The sequence below is a fragment of the Halictus rubicundus genome, chromosome 8, assembly GCF_050948215.1.
Source record: "Halictus rubicundus isolate RS-2024b chromosome 8, iyHalRubi1_principal, whole genome shotgun sequence".
In the NCBI taxonomy this organism is placed as follows: domain Eukaryota; kingdom Metazoa; phylum Arthropoda; class Insecta; order Hymenoptera; family Halictidae; genus Halictus; species Halictus rubicundus.
This window is the reverse complement of record NC_135156.1, coordinates 17,031,671-17,054,713: the sequence shown is the minus strand read 5'-3', so window position 1 is coordinate 17,054,713 and position 23,043 is coordinate 17,031,671. Positions and strand designations below refer to the sequence as shown.

General features: G+C 41.5%; 1 protein-coding gene across 4 annotated transcripts in view; it reads left to right on the top strand.

The window, feature by feature from the left end:
- LOC143356739 (uncharacterized) overlaps positions 1-23,043 on the top strand; it is a 131,992-nt gene that overhangs the window by 102,812 nt on the left and 6,137 nt on the right. For all 4 annotated transcript variants that reach the window (XM_076792663.1, XM_076792662.1, XM_076792665.1 and 1 more), the window contains 2 exons: positions 14,956-14,979; positions 16,204-16,319. In XM_076792663.1, coding sequence (XP_076648778.1) covers positions 14,956-14,979; positions 16,204-16,319 — 140 coding nt within the window. The remainder of the gene's footprint in view (positions 1-14,955; positions 14,980-16,203; positions 16,320-23,043) is intronic.

The following is a 23,043-nucleotide window of genomic DNA, read 5'->3' as shown; positions in this document are numbered from 1 at the left end:
TCATCTATTTATTTCCATGTTTCTGCAACAAAAGCTAAACAGACCATTTAAAAGATTGTTTAAAAAATCGACGAACACCAGACAAGCATGCAACCGATTTAAACCGGTTATGAATGCGATCGTACAGGCAGCTCGATCGAATATTTTCGTTTCTGTGTGGAGGCTCGACGAACACACGTGATCACGGGAATAATCGTGATCGATGTATCGATCGGATCGATGGGAAAGCGTCGCCGACATCCGGGCTCGAATGCTGTCTTACTGACCGCGAGCATTTTGCTGCGAGCCGAACATCCCCCGCCAGAACAAATCCCAATCTTAGATATCCACTGTAATACAGAGAGTGCCCTTCTAATTAGCTGTTAATTTTTGAGGTCCTTCCGCAGGTAGTTATTTGGCCCCCCTCGCCCTTACTCAAGCCACAGATACCAGTAATTGTTAGTCGACACCCTGCGAGACAAAGCATGATCCAAAAGCCCGACGTCGCCAGTCATGCGACTGTACATCACGACGTGTTTCTCGAATTCTCACAAACCATCGACATTCTACATCAAACCCTCGATCGGAACATCTGTCACTCGTACGGTCTTCGAAAAGGAGCGTGTACAGGGCGATTAAAAAATAGCTGGAAAATTTTTTGAGCGAATTCGGTATTTTAACAATATTTCTTGATACCTTAAAATTTTCTCTCGCTTCGCGTTTGCTACAGATTCATTTCACAGTGAGCACACTGCGACGAATAAGTGGTGGCAATGTTTAATCGATAACGATCGCACAGCTATCTTTTGATCGGGAATGCATAATTGGTTTTCGAGCGGCCTGTACGCTCAGAGAATTGTATAATCATAGTAGTGATCGAGGGAAAAGCCGCGACTAGGCTCGAGTCCCAGAAACCGAATGTCGCCATTGACCGAGAAATACGTCGAAGCGAACCAGAATCAGAAAACATCAGAGACACACGACACAATAACGAACGAATAACGATCGTCTCTCGTCGATCAATTCCCTGGGGAACGCACCACACCGAGCCATATTTTCTCACAAAACAACTACGCGACCACTGCTCGTCGATGGTCGAATAACAGTCTAACTAGTTATTTCACCATTCTACGAAACCCACCCAACCCTCAGGATCGATCTTACCCGCGAAAGACCAACAAACAAAGGATTTAAACCGACCACCGTCCGAAATCTACGATCTATTGCAAGAAACCAAACTTCTCAGCTTCTTCCGGTATCAAAATATCGAACATCGACTGTAATTCAGCGATCGACAAAGCCCTGTACAAAATATTCCATGAAACTAATCATACTTTCTTTCAGCCGCTCGCGTTTCACGATTGTCACGTTCAAATTTCGCGCGCGCGCGGGAGATTCGAACGCTGCTGTAATGGAGTCGAAAAATCGGCGCCGATCGGACTGGAATTCGATCCGGAATTGATGGGAGGTTGTTGGGGCGGATTTTTCGAACGGATTTGCGCAAGTGCTCGTTAAAAATGGCCGATCAACTTTCGCGAGAAGCGGATTCTACGAGCGTCTGTCAAGTCGAGACGGATTCCTCTCGATGAATCGATAATGAGCACCGATGGACGGAGAGAGAGAGAGCCGCGGAACCTGGGTTATTGTTGCTGCGAGCGATCGACGGTAATTATTAGCTCCGCGGAGCGTTAATTACCGAAAATATGCGGATCGGACGTGTCCGATTCTATCCCGCGGACCGAAAATGATCGGTGTCCGATTTTCACCCGGCTTCCGGCCCCTTCGGGCGAACAGCTTTCAATATTTTCGAAACGTCCGACGATGGACGTTGATTTCCTCGAATTAGCGTACCCCGGGCTCTCTCCCTCCCTCGGCGCAAGGAAAATGGCGGTGGAAATAGGTTCTATTGGATTCTCCAGCCGGATCCGCTCCAGTCGAACCTTGTTTAGGGCCTCGGCGGAAAATATACTGTGGTTCACACGGAAATATTTTTAGGTTGCTCGCAACTGGATTTCGATAACTCGTAGACAGCAGAAAAATTATTTGCATTTGTTGCAACGGATGAGGTCTCAGCAAGAAGGTATCTTCATGCTAAATAAAATTTATCTCGATCAATTCAGGGGTCCGATAAAAATGTGTTTTAATTATTTTAATAACGTCGGTACAATGGAACAGTGTTCGTTAACACTAGGTTCACTCAACAAACTTATTTCCTTAGGTATATATTTTAAAAATGGCTGAAAACTTGGATAGTCACGTTCTTCTTATTTTTATAAGGTAATGTAAAATACTCAGTTTTAATGCTCCGTAAACCTAGTGTTAATTCCTCTGAAGTATTCACTGTTTTGTGTTTCATCCCACTTTTCTCGTGCAGGAAATCTGATGATTAGGGCGTTGTTGTTTTCAATTGAGGTCGGTGAATTTGAGAAAATTGAGGGATTAGTATAGTGCGTGAATATTTGAAGAATCTGACAGGGTTGTTGAGTAGAAGCCTTTGGAATGGTTGAACAATTTCTTGAATAGAATCGGTGGTATCCTAATTGCTAATAATTTGCGAAACCTTGAAGAATTTTGGTTGAAGGAAGGGACGTTGAGGAACGTGAAGTTGAAAGGTGAATACTGCTGACAATTCCTGGAATGTTAGAGTAAAGGATTGTTGGCGATCACAGAAATGTTGTTTTTCGTTAGAAAGTTTGGAAGATAAAGGGATCTCCGTTGAAACGATTCCGGGAAATTACATTCGACGAGGGAGGAGAGAGAAGCATGATTCACAAAAGATGAGGTAGAATAAATATACACAGAGGTAAAAAGATGTCAAAGGGACACTTTGAGGGTCGTTGAAAAGGGTGACTTTTTCAGCTAGGATAATCTGAGACAAGACAGTTATATTCAGACGGGATGAATGAAATGCGATTCGCAGTGGATGAGAAAATAAATGTACGAAGAGGTGAAAGATGAGAGGGAGCTACTTGTAGGGGTGCGGAAGGGGTGTGGAGTCTTTTTTTTTCTTTCCTGGTGAAATAATTTTACGTAGGATACTGTCGTTTAGACGGAAGAGGACGAACATAAATATAGTGAGCTCACTTTAACAAGCGAAAGACGTGAAAAGATGTCTGCGCGAAGTCAAAGATAAATTGAGTAGCTGCATTCAAGGCTGAAGAAGGGGGTGAGTTTTCGTCAGAAGTAATTTCAGCGATGAAAATTATGTTTAAACGAATAAAAAGCAAAATTCAAAATACGCTGAGATCAAAGCGAATCTGACGGTGATATTGAAGGGTGGAAAAAGGGTTTCTCTAAAAAATAATGTCAGACGAGAGAAAACAATATTTGACCGAAATGAAAAATAGTATACATGTGACGGGAGCCTAGAAAACGGATGTAAATTGAAGAAGCAATAAATTAAGGGGTGAAATTGCACTTCGAATAACCTGAAACAGGAGCATGACGTTTAAATAAAGTGGAAAATAAAGATAAAAATACAGATGATGCAAATATGTACACTGAGGGGTGCAGAAGGGGGTGTATTTACACCGAACACATCTGGCGCAAGAGAACAATCTTTAAATGACGAAAAATAATATGTAAACCCCGTGAGACGAGAAAATAGACAATTGTCGACCCAAAAAACAAATCAGAGAACAGCCCTGAAGGGTGCGAAAAGGGGTAGTTTTATCACGAGAAAAAAAAATGAACTGACAGAAAATGCCAACCAAAACAAAACGACCAGGAAGAACGGTAAACAATCGTACAAACATACCCTCGACCCGAAACCAAATGAACCAGTCCAGGCCAGGGGGTTGCGAAAGGGGTCGAATCAGCATCTGAAAAAAATCTGGGCCAAGAAAACAATACCTAAACGAAGGAAAGCAAATACAGAGGAGGAGAGAGATAAAACATATGCGCGGGAAAGATAAGAATAATCGATGCTAAGCGACAGGGGGGTGCGAAAAATGGGGGTGAGTGTTCAGGTAAACTAATCCGCGACACGAAAGTCGCATACACAGAGAGAGAGGGAAAGGGTGAAGCACAGAGGACGAAAGGGAAATATACATGACGACGGAGAAGAAGTCGCAGAACTGTGTCGAAGAGGAACAGGGGGTGGAAGAGGGGGTGGGGGTGCAGCGAGTGGGCGTCGGAGCACCGCGAATATCGGCGAGTTCGGCCAATAAGCAATAAAATTGAATCGCTCTCATAAATCTGCGCGAAGCGAGAAAATCCAAGGAGAACTGGGCGTCCCGACTCTATCGGAATGCGAGCCTATCAGGCAAAAAAGGGGATGAAGAGAAGGGGGTTGAACTATCGGAGACGAGGTTCACCCTTGCACCGAGTCCTCATCCCCCTGTCTACAGGGTGTACCTTTGAATTATTTTTTCGACCATTTCCGAACCATTCGAACCATTCAGATTTTTATTAATTTTCATCCCCGCGTCGTTATTGATTAAATTATCAAAACTTTGCTTGACTTTGCTAAACTTTGCCGATTGAATATATTAACCGTTTGCACTCGAGTGGTGACTCTGAAGCGCCACTAGAAATTGTTGTGGCATTATTTCCAAGAAATTGCAAAAAATATTACAAAATATTTGTTACATTACACAAGCTGTATTTAATGGATTGGTAAACATTTAAATATTATGGAATTCGGATCAGTTTGAATAAAATGACAATATTCTAAGACGGAAGGAAAATTTAGTTTCAGAATGAAAATAGCGCCGAGTGCAAAGGGTTAAAATGATTCATTTAAGTAAAATAATAGGAGGTAATTTTTTGGGAAATAAAAATAATTGTTCCACGAATTATTTTTTTAGAAATGAAAATTAAGGGATGCGGGTGAAGTCTTGGACGTTGTCTCAGTCCATTTCAATTTTTCCTAGTCTTTTAGACAGCGTAATTAATATTGATAAAGTCAGCCCACATTATTAAAATTTTATATCTGAAAAAAGGAACAATGAAGTGCAGTATAAAATTGCTATTTTACAATATGTGATATTTTCTTTCGAGTAAAAGCGTAGAAATGGTTTCCTCCGACGTATTCAACGAGTTCAACGTATTTTGTTTTTCTTTTTTGTGGAATGGACGATGACGATTTTATTAAAAATAAGAATGATGGCGGCGGGTAGGGGGATGAGGTATCGTTCGGCGAATCGCGTTAGACAAACTTCGGAATCGAGATAATACGCGCAATTGCCGTCGATGGATTAACGGAAATGAAGCGAGATTCAATTTCCTGGGCAAGCTGGGGATTTGCTGAAAAATGGCGAGATCGAGTTTCGGTTTAAATATTGCAAACGGGAAGGAAAAGGAAACCGAAAAACGTGTTCCGGTCGGACGGTTTTCAGTTCTCGTTACATCGCCTGGAATTTTAGAAGAACCTCGGAGAGAAACCGAACAGAGAAAACGGCGAGAGAATCCGAAAAGAGGAGTGACGAACGAATTACTCGAGAAAAAAAAAAGGAAAAAGGTATCGTCCGCGAGAGTTGATTCAACCGGAAGTGGCCCATTCAGTCGCCATTTGTCGAATGAATGGCTGCGACGAAAAATAGCCTCGGACCAATCGGAACATTTCTGAGCGATCTTTAATCGACGAAAAGATCGTCCGAAAACTGTCTTCAGACAAGATCAAAATCGAGGAAAAAGGAATTAACGGTCCTTCAGTTTTGACTTTGAGATGCGCTCTTCACCGGAAGCGGTTATTTGGTCGCTTCGAGTTCTGTTAAGCGAGATAATAATTTCGTATCAAGAGAGCACCGTAATAAACATTAAGAAATATTCAGTTATCTTCCAAATTTGTTAAAGAAATAAAAGATCCGAGTGCTGACTTCTTGACATTTCCTCGAAACCAAACACAACCGGAAGCGACAGCATCTTCTTGGTCTCCCTCGAAGAGAGTTAAGCTGCGATAAATATTACAAACAACTTCGAAGTTTGTTAAAGAAATAAAAGAGTCTATATACTTCTTGACATTTCCCCGAGACTCTACCGGAAGTGGCACCCTCTTGTCGGTCTCTATCAAGGAGCAGACCGTTTAAAAATGAAAACGACGGTGGAAACAGGGTGTCGGGCAATTCCCATGGTGCAACCGGGCCCCCGTGCACACCCGGTGTATCGACGGGGGTTGAATGGGGGTTGGAGAGCCGTAGTATCGGGCTCACGTGGCCCATGTAAATGCGCGCGGCCGTCTTCTCTCTGCGTGTATTATTTTATTATATAGCCGAGGCTATTGGGGCCACGTGACGCCAGCAGGTTTCCTCGGCCGAAACGCAATCATTCTTGAGTTATTCGGAAGGGACCGTCGGCTGCGACGGAATCCTGGGAGCTTATATGAACAACACGCCTACGTGCCGCGCTCGCATACTCTCTGACAAACTTCCTTTTGATTGGTCCTGGCCATCGGTTACGGGGCCGGGCCGGCACGGGTCGTACGTGAATCCGATTCCACCGACGATTCCGCGGGCTGTTTCATGGAGTTTCCGATTTTATGGTCTCGCGGTTCCTGGCTCGGAGATGTCTGCCACGCTACGAATTCCGATTTCGATCTCGGACACTCCATTACGAGGCCTCTTTCCGCTCCGGCAGCTTCCGGTCTAAGGGACACACGCGCGATTCTTCGCATTCGAATTTCCCGCCTGTTCCGGAGACGGAACACGGATATGTTGGCATTGTAATTACTAGGCTGCGGATTTTTACGCGATTTTTATTTGTTCTCTTAAGCCACTCGGAGCTAGTTTAACTGAACAAATATGAAACTCATATTCAAATTATTTTTAATTTCTTAAGTACTGAATGAATATTGAGTGACGGTGTAGCAATTTTTAGGGGCGCCTTAGTTTGTAGGGAATTTTTATTTGTTAAGCCTTTGCACTCGGAGCTGTTTTAGCTCAAAAAATATGAAACTCGTATACAATGTTCAAATTATTTTTAATTTCTTAAATACTGAATAAATATTGAATGGTGTAGCAATTTTTAGGGGCGCGTTAATTTGTAGGGAATTTTTTTTTATTAAGCCTTTGCACTCGGAGCTGTTTTAGCTCAAAAAATATGAAACTCGTATACAATGTTCAAATTATTTTTAATTTCTTAAATACTGAATAAATATTGAATGGTGTAGCAATTTTTAGGGGCGCGTTAATTTGTAGGGAATTTTTTTTTATTAAGCCTTTGCACTCGGAGCTACTTTAACTGAAAAAATATGAAACTCATATACAATGTTCAAATTATTTTTAATTTCTTAAATACTAAATAAATATTGAATCATGCTGTAGCAATTTTTAGGGGCGCCTTAATTTGTAGGAAATTTTTATTTATTAAGCCTTTGCACTCGGAGCTGTTTTAGCTCAAAAAATATGAAACTCGTATACAGTGTTCAAATTATTTTTAATTTCTTAAATACTAAATAAATATTGAATCATGCTGTAGCAATTTTTAGGGGCGTCTTAATTTGTAGGAAATTTTTATTTATTAAGCCTTTGCACTTGGAGCTATTTTACTGAAAAAATATGAAACTCGTATAGAATGTTCAAATTATTTTTAATTTCTTAAATATTGAATGATGGTGTAGCAGTTTTTAGGGGCGCCTTAGTTTGTAGGAAATTTTTATTTATTAAGCCTTTGCACTCGGAGCTATTTTAGCTCAAAAAATATGAAACTCGTATACAATGTTCAAATTATTTTTAATTTCTTAAATACTAAATAAATATTGAATAGTGTAGCAATTTTTAGTGGCGCGTTAATTTGTAGGAAATTTTTATTTATTAAGCCTTTGCACTCGGAGCTATTTCAACTAAAAAAAAAAATGAAATTAATATACAATGTTCAAATTATTTTTGATTTCTTAACCCTCTATGGGCCCGTGTAACTTTCAGGTCATAATATATCGACGTTTTACCAAATAATTTTAGTTTCCTGCCAAGATGACGTATACTATCTTGATTATATAATCCGAGATCGTCAATAACAATATCGAAGACGGTTTGCAGCCGTCGCCAACTTGAAATATCAAAGTAAATGCAAGTTTCCAAACAAAATTCGGCCCATAAAGGTTTAAATACAGAATAAATATTGAATAATAATGTAGCAATTTTTAGTGGCGTTTTAATTCGTAGGAACCGACAGTACAGTGTCAATAAATGTTTAAAACGTTCTTGCTTTTGCACATCCGATCTGATTTTTCTCGCCTTTCGATTCTGAAAACTGTTGGTTTCCGCAGAACGGGGAGCAGGTGTTCGAAAAATGGCATGAGCTTCTCGAAAATGAGATTATAGGGGTTCTCGGAGGGGGAGGTGGTGGGTCACACGTGGCCAGGTTGTAGGACACGGTGTGGTCCATCAGGGTTCGATCGTAGAGGCGTCGTCGTCGGGCTGTGGCCGATGAAATTTTTCCGGGCGAGCAGATCGCCGTCAAAGGTGTTCCCTTTCGGAGTGGCAGGTTCTGTGCACAAAGTGTCAGGCCGGATGATTTTCGGAAAAAAGCCAGCCGGAGATTTTAAGCCGGTCCCCGGCGAACGTTAGGAGGCTCGTTAATGCTTTATCGCGCGTCGCGCCCGACTGGATTTGGCCCACTTTGCCCACTTTGCCCGCCCGCCCGCCCGCGCGTTTACTCCTCGGGATCCAACGGCGATCGATCCGGTGACATCCGGCTCTTGCTTCGCATCCATTTCGAGTTCTGACGATGGATACACGTCCCGGGACTGTGTTTGACTTCCGGCTGACAATTTTAACAAGTCCTCTTGTCCGACCGACCCGGCCCCGCTGTCACGCTCGCGTTATTCTCCCCTTTCGCCGTCTTCCCCGGATCCGGGAATAGATTTTTATTGCTGGGATAACCTCGGATTCAACCGCGCAATCTCTATTTTGCATTTGATCACCTACTTTCTTCGCCGTCGGACACCCTGTTGACCATTTCGAATGAATGCAAGCCCGTGGAATACGCTGTCCCTACTCCTTCTTCGGGGAAAAATGACCCCGCAACTGGTTTTCTATTTTCAATTAATAACATCCTGTAGAATACGTTTGTCCACCTAGTTTCTTCAAGAGAAAATGATCGAGCACCATCTTCTCTATTTTTAATAAAATCCTGAGGAATACATTGTCCACCTTGCCTCTTCAAGGGAAAATGACCGAATACTATGTTCCTTATTTTTAATTAATAAAATCCTGTAGAATACATTTGTCCACCTAGTTTCTTGAAGCAAAAATAATCGAGCGCCATCTTCTCTATTTTTAATGAATAAAATCCCGTGGAATAAATAGTCCACCTTGCTTCTTTAAGGGAGAATGACCGAACACTATGTTCCCTATTTTTAATTAATAAAATCCTGTAGAATAGATTTGCCCAGCTAGTTTCTTCAGGCAAATATGATCGAGCGCCATCTTCTCTATTTTTAATGAATAAAATCCCGTGGAATAAATAGTCCACCTTGCTTCTTTAAGGGAGAATGACCGAACACTTTGTCCCCTATTTTAAATTAATAAAATCCTGTGGAATTCCTTGGTCACCTTGCTTCTTCAAGGGAAAATGACCGAACACTCTGTTCCCCATTTTTAATTAATAAAATTCTGTAGAATACATTTGCCCACCTAGTTTCTTCAAGCAAAAATGATCAAGCACCATCTTCTCTATATTTAATGTATAATATCCTGTAGAATTCGTAGGTCACCTTGCTTCTTCAAGGAAAAATGACCGAACACTTTGTCCCCTAGTTTTAATTAATAAAATTCTGAGGAACACATTTGCCCACCACGAATAAAATCCTGTGGAATGCATTGTTCACCTTGCTTCTTAAAAAAAAAAAAAAACGACCGAACACTCTGTCCCCTACTTTTAATTAATAAAATTCTGTAGAACACATTTGCCCACCTAGTTTCTCCCAGCAAAAATGATCGAGCCCCGTCTTCTCTATATTTAATGAATAAAATCCCGTGGAATAAATTGTCCACCTTGCCTCTTCAAGGGAAAATGACCGAACACACTGTTCCCTATTTTCAATTAATAAAATCCTGCAGAATCGTTCGCCTAATTTCCCCGAGGAGAAGTGATCAAGCAGCCTGTCCAATAAAATCCTGTCGAATACATTGTTCACATGCGGCGGAGGTTATCTAGCCTAACGTCTTCAAGGAGAATTGATCCAAGGAAAATCGTCCCGATGTCTGCATCGACGTCTCACAAATCTAGCCTAACTGTTCAAAATACGAACGCACGAAAGGAAGACAATTGGTCAAACGAATTCCTAAAACGAAATCATAAAACGAGCACGGTGGAGCATCTCGTGTGTCTGTTTCCGGACAAAGGTTAATGGAACCATAAAATCGCAGGAATCATGCAATCTGTCGATACCACCCCCCACCCCCCTAAAAAAAAAAGGAAAAATTCGAATCCGGAACCCGGAAGAAAAATCGAAAAGGATCGCGTTACAATTGAGCGTTTCGATCCGGATCCACGGGATCGAGGAGTGATCCCAGGACGCGGTTCACCCAAATGACCAACCACCGAGCGATCTTGAATAACCAACCCCCGGAGAATTCATCGTCGAAATGTTTCCAACGTGAGTGAGAATTTTCTATTCGAGGCACTCGATCCACGAAAATGAAATGCCAGAGCGTGGCTGAAAGGGGTGGTTGCCTGGCAAAGGGACGAAGACACCGGCGAGTCGGCGAGGGGGTTGCTGGCGGCACCGAGGGGGCTGGGGGTGGGGAGGGGGTTGAAAAGGCAATCGTGTGCCATTAGCAAGCGGCCGATAGCGAATGAAAGGAAGCTCGCGAAAAAAATGGCACCGGGAACAGGGACATCGAGAGCCCGGCCGCGGATACCGCCGCTGCAAGGGGTTGCGAAAGGGGGCGAAAGGGGTGGGTTCGGGGGTGGACAGGCCGGCAGAGACGGAAAATTGACGCGTTCATTATTACCCCCGGGGCTTTCCACCCCCGGGAAAGGCTCGATCGCCGTGACAATCGACTTACCGACGCGTCTCGTTTCAATTTTTTCACCCCCTTGCCACCCCCTTCTCGCTCTTATTGTTAGTTCTTCGCGGAGGACATTTTTGGTGGTTGTACGATCCAATAAGGTACACTTTCGTTCCGAGCTTCAAAGTGAGGGTGTCTATAAAGGTGTTGGAAGAGCATTTATATTGTGAACATTAGGGGGTTGTTTTTTCGTGAAAACTATTTTGGTTGTTAGCAATTGTTGAGGGCTAGGGACGATCTTTTGGAAATTTCTAGAGGATACTTTGTAGTCTTTTTACGAGGAGAGAACAAGGGTTAGGGTGATTCATTATTTTTTCAGCGCCACCCTCTGGCCACCCCTTCTTGATTTTATTTCTTCGCGGAGGGTATTTGTTGAATAGTCGAATAGGATGAACTTTTCTTGAAAGTGAGGATGTCTGTGCAGATGTTGGTAGGGTCTTTGGATTGTAAAAATTAGGGGGTTGTTTTTATGGTGAAGATTGTGTCTACCTCTTCTGTATCTTCGCAGTAAAAATAGTCGGATTAAAAATTTAAGTTCCATCCTCCCCTACTGTTCGGCCATTTTCTGCAGCTTATGCTCAATTCCGTAGTGCCTAATTTACAACTAAATGATCAGAACTGATCGGAGAGGTTTCGAACGGGCAGTGCACGAGTCGGTTCCTCCTAAAACGATTCCGGCATTAAAATCGAGAATTGAAAGGGCAATTAAGGTCCGAAAAAAATGGCGATCAGCCGCCCATTCGATTCGGCTGATACCCGGGGCGCGGCGGCTCGGAAAAGGCGGGAATTATCGAGAAATTTAAATGATGTCCAAGTTTCGAGGGTCCGATCGGCGCCGACAAAGAGAAAATTGACGAGTTATTTAATCTAATATCGGCCCGTTGAGTGGGAGAAAATGCCGGTGCCTGGGAAAACGATGGACGAGTGTAAATGTTTCTTTTTTCTTTTGTTTTTTTTTTACTACTCTCTCGTGTCTCTCCTCTTCTTCTTTCTACCTTCTTTTTTTTTCGTTCACTGCCCTGCGCATCTCTTGATCCGCAATTATGCCGCACAAAGGGCCGGGCAGTGATTACGTTCCAATTTCACGCTAATATCGGGATCGAATCGAAAACGCGATCGTTATTATTTCAAAGGGCATAGTCGGCCCGCGAACAGCATTAAATTCAAATCCCGTGATGCACTCGTTCCGCGATGGGGAAAAAGGATTCGCGAAAATGGCCGCGGCCTGTCGTCGCCATTTCCCATTTTGTCTCGTCACGTGAGCTCTTATCCCGTGCAAATATCGATGGTGAATAGTCGATACTTTTGCCAGGTAATGTACCCGCATTTTCGGCGAATTTTTATACTGTCTATTTTGGCAATATTGCATTTATTGGTTCGCGAAAGCGTTCATTATTGGAAATAGATATTTGTTGCATCAATTATGAGAAGCTGCAGTTAGATCGCATATTTTTACTGCCTCAACAATTTTAACAGGCTGAAAATAAATTCTTTTCATTTTCCTGCTGTTTGTGTTTGTTAATAGCGCATAAACAGCGGAAACAATCAGAACAATTTAAAAGTTTTGTTGTGTTATTTGTTAAAATTGTCTTGCATCTTGCGATCGATGCACACAGTTTTTGTTTTTCATAAAAGACTACAGTCTGCTTGTCGAATTCGAGTTACACGAATATAATAAATGGCTATCGATCGTAGCAAATAATGACGAATACGCAATTAATTAAGACATATTGCTTCCACTTTGAAGCTAAACAAGCTCCAATCGATAAATGATTTAAACGAAAATTGTTTATATACGGTACTAGCATTTTAATAAAAATGGTGCTAGTAAAATAAAGTTTTTAATCATTGAATGGTGCTGATTCAGAACTTTATTTCAATTGGAAAGAACGTTAGTCAAGATTTTATTCAAATGTTTTTGGTACGTATTGTACAAATGCAATGGTTTGTTGAAGGGTTTTACGTAGTGGATGTTTATTTATTGTGAAGTTGAGAAGCTGAGAATTTTGCAATTTGGCCCCGAGAATGCCCCAGTTCGGGTGTTACTTGCCACGAAGGTTTTCTGATTCGGAAAGCAGGAGCTTGATAGCGTTCTAATTGGGAAAGTGGGAGAACTTGAGAACTTGAAGACGCTCTAGTTCGGGAATTAGAGGCTGGAAGATGTTAAATGGAACATTGGGAACCTGAGGCCGTTCTGATTAGGAAATCGAAAGCCTGAGGGCGTGCAAATCAACGAGTCGAGAACTTGAAAGCACTATCGGAGGCATTCAAACTGCAAAACCATCCAACAATTACAAACATCAAAGCTCCCTTTAAAAAACTGAAAACTGTCAACTTCCGCACCTACATTATTTTCCAATCCTAGAATCGAGTCTCCAAAGATCTCCGTAGTCAGGTAAAATCCACTTTTAAGATCTGGATCGTCCATCACAGAATTTTCAAATTTTCCAACCCCCAGAATTTAAAAATAAACAAATTGATATCTCACAAGCTTGACGATTTCTGTGAGCTTCTGAGCCTAAATTACTTTTCAATTGGAAGATCTAGATCCTCTGTCACAAAACTTTCAAATTTTCCAGCCCTCAGAATTTAAAAATAAATTGATATCTCACGAGCTTGACGATTTCTGCGAGCTTCTGAGCCTAAATTACTTTTCAATCGGAAAATCGGGGACCTAAAAATATAAAAAGTCTACTGTCAAGATCTAGGTCATCAGTCACAAAACTTTCAAATTTTCCAGCCGTCAGAGTTCCAAAATAAATTGCTACTTCGCGAGCTTGCAGATTTCTTAATTAGTAAACGGATATCACGCGAGCTTGACGATTTCTTAATTGGAAATCAGAGATGCTCAAGGCCCCCATGGAGCAGAAAAAGTTTCTCAAGGTCCATCCGATCCACACCTAATCGGAAAGCCAAGCTTCGTTCCAAAAACAACCGCGCAACAAGAACATGGCGGAGCGGCGCGAGCAGCCAATTAAAAGCTCAGTGTCGGTGTTTCCCTTTGGAAAAAATTAAGCACCCCTAATGGGCCGTATAATTTTGCAAGTTCGAGTCTACTCTCGGCGGCACGGTTTAAATCCTCGTCGGTTTTTTCCCGCTGGAAAAATTGCTCGTTGGAGCTCGTCCAACGACAACGCAACGCGGAAGAGCGAGAAGAGAAACCGGCTGGGAGAAAACATGAAAAAAAAAATAAATAGAGACGCGGGTTGGGCGAACCAAAAAAGCATAAAAAAGAAGAAAACAAAACATAAATACCACTCAGATTCGAAACAAGCCAGCACATATACCACTCACTCGAAAGACACGAAATAAACACAGCGAAAACCAAAAAGACTCTCGCTTCTCCAAGGGAATGCATCTCTCGACACTCTTGCATCGTCACACGTCCGCCCCCACCCCCCCCCCATAAAACCCCGTCCACAAAACCCCATAGACACCCAATTTTTGCCATAGACCCAAGCCCCAAGACCAACCCCCACTTTTCTGCCGTTTTTTTGGTACCCCTTAGTGAGATGTTTATCAGCTGTAGTATACATATTATTCTATATATTATACCTATATTATACATATTATATCTATATTAATATCAGTTTGGAAATATTCGTGGTATGCAACCAGAACCCCTAATTATTTTCACTCCAGTGACTTGTGTACATGTTAATTATTGCCCTTTGAACATATACATATGTTTCTATCTATTATTATTATTATTATTATTATTATTACTACTACTACTACTACTATTATTATCATTATTATTATTATGATCGATGTGTATCTGTATAACTCGAGACACGTATGTTTTTGTTATTCTTTTCGTTTCTTTTCTTCGATGAAAGAGTAATACGATAGTTTTGTTTCCAACGATCGGAAGAGTCGAGTGTCAAAGATAACGTTGAGAAATAAAAAAAGAAAATAATGAAAATTGATTTTCACCCCCCCTCGAGCCGGGAAAGCGGGGGGGTCGAGACTCGATTTGGTGTCATGATCGATTCACATACGTCTTTTTTTCTGCTTTCAGCTGCACAGATTCCACAACGCGCACGTAAGTACGATTAAATTACATTGAAAACCGTTTTCCCTTTCGTTCGCGCCAGAGGCGTCTTAATTGGAACTATCGTCGCTTTTACGGGGCGGTGGGAGGGAAGGGAGGAGTCGAGGGGAAGGGAAAGAAATTTTTCTTCAACCCCCTCCCCTCCCCCGTACTTCTCTTTCACTCTTCTTTTTCCGGTTCGGCTTTCTTTTTCTTCTCTTCGGTCCATTCGAATCCGACGAAAAAGTATTTAATGGGAAGAGCACCGGCCAATCGAATTCGAGTTCTCCTTCTAACCGGGCTTTCAACGACTAATTACCAATTAACACCTTCTCGCGCCCGCTGCAAACATCTTCATCCGGTTCCGAGCTCTACGATCTTCAACTTCCGGTTTTCTGGTCTTTTTCCTCGTTTTTCAGTTCCGAATTCTTTGGGAAATGGAAATCGACTTTTGCAGATCGAAGAGTAGCTTTTTTACATGTTATTTAAACGGTCGTGTGTTGTTTAGATTTATCTCTTTATGTTTCTCCACTTTTACTTGTCTTTGCGATTTGAATTTCCCGCGAGAAACGGGGTAACGACTTTTGCTGTTTCTTGGCTTTTTCCCCTAATTGTATCACCGTGGTCTTTGTTATTATGTTTTAAGTGTACTGTGTTACTTGTATTTTAAGGGGAAATTGTGGTTAGAATGATTTCTTTGTGGAAATTGGAGAGAGCCAAATTTGACGGAGAGGATCACGGGATCTTTTGATTGGAGCAGGCTCGGAGGCCATTTTGTTCGCACCTCATTCTTCATTTCAGTCTCCCAAATAAATTACATTATTTTTACAATTATTAAAGAAATTAGAATTTAAAGAAAAGAATTAAAGAAAATAGTTTAAACTGTAATTTAAATTAATTTGGATCTTCCTCCTCCATTTTGATCTTCTCACTCGAAGACGAACGGTATCGCCAATAATTTCTGTTGCAAAAAGGGAATAGAATCTAAATGATGCCAGAGCCTGAATCAATTTTTTAGTGGCAAGATTTTTCAATTTAAAAGTTGGCGAAAGAAATTGTTATGTAGATAGTGCTCCGAGCGTTATTAATCGAGTTTTCCCGGAGGGGGGATTCTTGTTTCCTTTACTGCGGCCTCTTGTGTTGCTTCTGTTCTTTTTTCTTCCGACTGTAATTCTTGTAAATCGTTGTCAGAGCCTGAGTTACGATGATCGACTAAAAAGCTGACTTGAATTTTAGCATGCAAGAGGAAAGACGAGATGGCGAGCCAGGCAGAACACCAACAGCCCGCCCCCAAGAAACCGCGCCTGGTTTTCACAGACCTTCAGCGCCGTACTCTACAGGCTATTTTTAAAGTAAGTCTTGTATAACTTAACTCGCGTTTTGATCGATACCACCACCCCCGCGATACCTGTCCCGATTCACCCCCGCGACCAACCGGGGGTGCCGGGAAACAAGCTTGGAAAAGCTTCTGTAACACTTTGTCCTCGGTAGCTGTCAGTCGAACCGCCTTCAATTTTAACAGTTATTCTTCCGATCCATCCTCCCCTCACGGATTTCACATTTTCCATCTTGACACCGGTCCTCGAGATAGCAACTATTCAGGTTTATCAGTATTATTCTTTGAGAACAATATTTTCCATTCTATTTTAACTGTTGCACTTCGACTTCACACAGATTTCACAATTTTTCACTTGGAATTGACAATAATTTATAGGTCCTAATTTTAGTGGTGGTTTTAATAAACTCAACCAGTCCAACAATACGATTGAAGGAGTAACCGAATTTTAGACCGTAAAACCTCTGCTTTTGTTCAGTCTGCAATTATTGTTGTACGATTCCTTGTCACGAAGTAACAGTTTAAGTATCAACGATGAAAATTTAGAGCTCCTTCGGTTTTACTCGTCGCATACACATACACGCATGAAAATATGCAGTATAGATTCCCGAGGTCATTTCGAGTAATTTTTTCCTTTGCGAAAATGTTCTCCGCGGCTTCGTTACGGAGTTATTAACGAAAAACGCGGACCAATCAGAGCGCGACTGCAGCGGACCGATGCCGGCAAGGCCCCGCTGAGCGTGGCGCTGGCATTGGCTCCCGGGAATCCGGCCCCCGTAGCCACGCTCTGATTGGTCCGTGTTTTTCGTTAATAACTCCTGAACGGAGCTTCGCAGAGCATTTTCGCAAAGGAAAAAGTTGCTCGAAATGACCTCGGGAATCAAATTATCCACCGCTGCCGGATCTACGATAGCAAACGAAGTAATCTATCGACAACGTTCCTCAGCAGCACTGTCGAACGTTCGCGAGATCCTCGGGCACAGAATGTGCTCGTTACTTTCCACCGAGGAGCACGGTATTTCCTTTTCGAGGGTCGTGGTAAAAAAGAAAATGGAGGCAAAAGAAGGAAACAGCGTTCAAAGGATCAACCGATGAAATTTGCTGGTTGCCTGGCGGGCCTCGGAGGCAATGGGCATCGTTAAGGGCTGCGAAAGGGAGTCAGGGGGAGGGTGTGGGGGTTGGGATTTTTGTGTCCCAGCGACGGGGGGTGGAAACGCTAATGAGGAAACGGACAATATCGATGGCCATTCTCGAAAGTGCTCGCGATCGTAGTCGCAATCGAACCGCGCGCGGGGGAAGGAACCGGCCGCGAAATTATTCAAGACGGATCGATAGCCGGCGATGGCGGTTGACGCGCGCTAGGGGTTGCAACTCACCCCCTGCACCTTTCCCCTCCTCCCCTCCTTCAGCCTTCTGGTTTCTCTCTTCCCCTCTCTTCCCCCCCCCCCTCTCTCTCTCTTACACCCCCTCTCCAGCTCTATTTGGTTCCATTCGCACGCCACCCACGCTATCTCCGCGTTTTTCTCCACGTGCACGCGAAAAATCAGGGACACGCGACCCTGTCTGATTAGGTTCGACCCCTTTCTACTTTTCGCCTACCTTATTAGTAACCCCCTTCCCACTCTCTCCTCTACGTTCCGATGAATTTCGATGAATTTTGACTGGGGGAACGTGTCATTGGCAATGCTCCGTAGTTTACTCGAGGGAAGCGCTGTTACTTCAAAACTCAAAATTAACTATCTGCACATGATTGATTACACGTTTCGAACTTTGCATTTCACTTAATTTCGTTACACACTGCCGTGCAAAGGATCGCTACGTTTTCGTTCGAAAATGTCCCGTGTTCGAAGTGCTGTAACTTCGTGAAAGAACGTCGTAGAATGTTCTTTGTGGTCTCATTTTAAAGCTTGAACATTCTGCTTTCGAACCCCGTTGTTCATTTTTCGGAACAAAATTTTTTACAATATGTAACGGGTGAGAAAGTGAACACACTTTTTTGTTTCGCAAATTTTGCCAATTCAGACGTTTTTACAGAAGTTAACAATTTTTTTAATCAATGAAAATAACATAAGTTTGAAGATTGGAGTCTCAGATTGAAAATGAGCCATCGGTGATCACTGTACGATTATTTTCGGCCGAGTTATGAAAAGTTGAATGAAAAGTGTGCCGCCGGGATTTAAGTGTGCAAAAACTTTTAAAAAACTGAATATTATCTCGAAGAAATACAAAATTGCTTCTGCGAGGTATTTCAATGAAAAGTAAAATAAACAAAATAAAATTGACGGATTATAAAATAGCTTTCACCAATTTCAAAGTGCCTCCCACTCTGAAAAATCGAGTATAAGATCGAAGGACCACAAAATGGCGTCCGTGGGCGATTTCAGTGAAAAGTAAAATACACAGAACAAAATTGAAGAAATAGAAAATAACATCCACTAATTCTAAAGACTCCGAAATTTCAAAAAATCGAGTATAAAATCGTAGAATTATGGAATTGCTTCTGCGAGGGATTTCAAAATAAAATTAACAAAGCAGAAAATAATTTCCACTAATTTCAAAGTGCCTCCCACTCCGAAAAATCGAGTATAAGATCGAAGAACCACAAAATGGCGTCCGTGGGCGATTTCAGTGAAAAGTAAAATACACAGAACAAAATTGAAGAAATAGAAAATAACATCCACTAATTCTAAAGACTCTGAAATTTCAAAAAATCGAGTATAAAATCGTAGAATTATGGAATTGCTTCTGCGAGGGATTTCAAAATAAAATTAACAAAGCAGAAAATAATTTCCACTAATTTCAAAGTGCCTCCCACTCCGAAAAATCGAGTATAAGATCGAAGAACCACAAAATGGCGTCCGTGGGCGATTTCAGTGAAAAGTAAAATACACAGAACAAAATTGAAGAAATAGAAAATAACATCCACTAATTCTAAAGACTCTGAAATTTCAAAAAATCGAGTATAAAATCGTAGAATTATGGAATTGCTTCTGCGAGGGATTTCAAAATAAAATTAACGAAGCAGAAAATAATTTCCACTAATTTCAAAGTGCCTCCCACTCTGAAAAATCGAGTATAAGATCGAAGAACCATAAAATGGCGTCCGTGGGCGATTTCAGTGAAAAGTAAAATACACAGAACAAAATTGAAGAAGTAGAAAATAATTATCACTGATTCAAGAGAGTCTCCGATTTCAAAAAATCGAAGAATTATGGAATTGCCGCGGTGAAGAACAGGAAAGGAAAGTGAAGCGTGTAAACTGGAGTTGAGGGAATAGAAAATGGTGGACGGTATTTTCCGAGAAATAGTAACAGCTGATAGGCACGGAGGAGAGGTTCGATATCGCGGTAGAAATATTTTGAAGGTTGTTGCCAAGCGAGCAACTCGGGGATTGTAGAATTTTACGCGGCTGAATCGAATGGCGGCGATATCGACGGTTCGACGAGGTATCGAGTGAGCAGCGGCGCGCATAAATTCCGCGCCGTCATTCCCCGGTTCTTTCGTTGTCTTTTAATGCCTCCTTTAATGACAGGTTCGTCGCAGTTACGGCCGCCGGTTTGCAAACTATTTGGCATAGTTCCCAACGACGTTACCGGAGCAAGCCGCCGCGCTCCGATTTCCACCGTTGCCTGCTAATATTTAGACGTTTCTACTTTCCCGGCCATTACTGTCTCTCGCGTCACTGTCCCGTGCCATTCTAGAAACAAAAAGAAACTCCTCGGCGATCGGCAAACCAATTGCAAAACAAAAGTCTACGTCGAATTATTCACCTAACAAGGTATATCATTTGCACTTGACACGATTCTTTATCCGTCCTGCTGTCGAATTTTTTTATACTGTCCATGGATTATCCTCTTTTTCTTGGTTGCTTTGAATTTCTTCTGTTTTCCATTTCTTATTATTTTTGCTAGCCCACTGGTACATGTGCTCTTTGTTTTAACGAGTTCCCGCAAGTTTCGTCGCGGTTTTATTTTTGTGTTGCTATCGCTGTCGATTTATCTGTGTGATACGTCGTTTTATAGCTCTCGGTTTGCTCTTTAGTATGTTGACTGCCTCGTCGATCATGTATGGGTGACACAGTTTCACGTTCACAGTGGAATATTAATTTCTGTCGTAACACATTTGCGGAAAGCAAACTTCATTATGATTCCTCGGGTGCGGAAGGGTAAAACCATTTTCTTGAGCCCTCTTAGGGTTGCGATTCAGCGGCCAACGTGTCTAAACAATTGTTTCAAAGACTAGGATCTTATTGAAGAATTAACTTACTGGTAATTATAGCTACACTTACCAACAATGGTCCACCGCAGAAATCGGAGAAAATGGTTCAACGTACTCTGTACACGCTACCTTCGCCAGCTCACTGCTGCGTCAATTTTGAAGATATCGTCCTGAATCAGAGCTCATTTTGCAGCCAAAACTTTAAAAAACATGCTTATATTTTGTTTTAATTTTTAGTCGTCGATCATTCTTCCAGGCACACGCTCAATCATCCAAGTCTCTCATTTCCTTAAAATCGAGTTGAAGGAACGAAAATAATATTTTTCTGAATAAACATATAATAATATTATTCTAATAAAAATGTCTATGCATTCATTGCAACAAGATCACGCTGACAAAGCCACTAAACTTTATGAAATACGTTCCCGAAATGCAGAAACGAAATTTACGAGCATTCTTATGAATTGTAAGAACGAGAGTGAAAATAATATTTTTCTGAATAAACATATAATAATATTTTTCTAATAAAAATTTCTATCCATTCATTGCAACAAGATCACGCTGACAAAGCCACTAACGAAATACGTTCGGAAAATGCAGAAACGAAGTTTACGAAATGCATTCTTAAAGTATTTTTATGAATACTTTTTTCGATCGACTGCTTAGGGTTTCGATACTGTAATAACCTGTCAAAGTTGCTAAAAACTCTGCGTAGCGTGAAATCATTCGGTCTTCCGACAGTATGGAGGAGAATGAGTGTTGTCGGAGCGGTTCGCCCGCGGGTAGAGCAGATCTACCCTTCAGATTCGATCGCCGGATAAATATGGAAATAACGTGGACGTCCGCCGAGGAAAAGGGAAAATCGAGTCGGAGCGTATTCCTCGGCTCTTTGGAACTATGCCAAATAGTTCGCGAATTGACCTTAGCCCAGTTAACGCCGCTCGATCTTTCTCGCGTTCCGTTTCTATTTTCCGCTCGATTATCCCAGCCCCTTCTTTCTCTCATCTCCTAAAAAATCATCGATTAACTCGTTCGCACCCCGACGCTCTTCCGGGGCCCTGAAAAATCGTAATCCTTCATTTGATCTTCAATTAAATATTTCTATACTCTAGATTTTTACGGAAAATAAAAATTCTCCGCAAAATAGAAATTAATTACATCTATTCCTTTTCTTATAAATTTAGAGACTTCAGAATAAGCACAACAATATCTTCAGTTAAAATATTTTTCCTGATTTGCATATGAAAAGAGCATATCAAATTCTAAAGTTTGTTTTGCATATAAAATTCGAATCATTTGTGACTATTTATTATGTCCAAATCTTTCACTAAATTCTAAAATTCTAGAATTTGTTTTGCAAATAAAGTTCTAATCATTTGTGACTATGTATTATGTCCAAATCTTTCGCTAAATACTAAAATTCTAAAATTCTAAGAAAAATCTAAATTCTAACATTCTTAATTTGTGGCTATTTATTATGTCCAAATCTTTCACTAAATTCTAAAATTCTAGAATTTGTTTTGCAAATAAAGTTCTAATCATTTGTGACTATGTATTATGTCCAAATCTTTCGCTAAATACCAAAATTATAAAATTCTAAGAAAAATCTAAATTCTAAAATTCTTAATTTGTGACTATTTATTATGTCCAAATCTTTCACTGAATTCTAAAATTCTAAAATTTGTTTTGCATATAAAATTCTAGTCATTTGTGACTACGTATTATGTCCAAAACTTCCACTATCAGTTTTTCACTAATTATGAACGATGCAGACGTTCTACTCACTGCAATCACAAACAAAATGGTCGTGCAAGGGGTTAATGCGTTTCAACGAAGACAAAGAATATTTTCAATGGATTTTAACAAGAGACCCAAGATCTATGAATCCATGAGATTCGCATCCGGGCGAATTAATGGCCGATCCGAAACGACGACATTCGTCGAATGGAATTAACGTCGCAAAAATGGCCGCGGGAACGACAAATTGGCAGAGAATTAATCGCGATAAGGAATTTCGTTATCCGCGGTAGAATCGGACGGGAAGATCGACGGGGATCGAGAGGGGAAGATCGCGGTGGAAGTCAACGGCGGGAAGAAATGAAATTAAGCCACTGGAGCCGCGCCATTACGAGAGATTTAATTACTGCCGAGTGCCGCCGCGGGAATTTCTGGGTAATTCGGTGGACACTTGAAGCCGCGCGTTCGTGGAAAAACAACGATCGTGTAGTAGCGTTTAAAACAGTCGTTGGGAGCTCGGGGTTGAAACAAAATTTAAGCCCGATCGATCCTCGATCGCGATCGATCTTCCTTCGGTCGCTTTCGCTGCCGTTAAATTCACGTTTTCGAGGGAGGCACCGGTGAATGAAGTAATTAATTTGATTCGAGGGTCTTCGTTCTTTGACATTTAGAGGCGATTGTGCGATTGGTTGGAAAATATTTGTTTGCGGGAAAAAAACTCTTCCGTATACGTTGTTCAAGTTAAATTATATGGGAATTATACGGGTATGTCGGCGGCACACTTT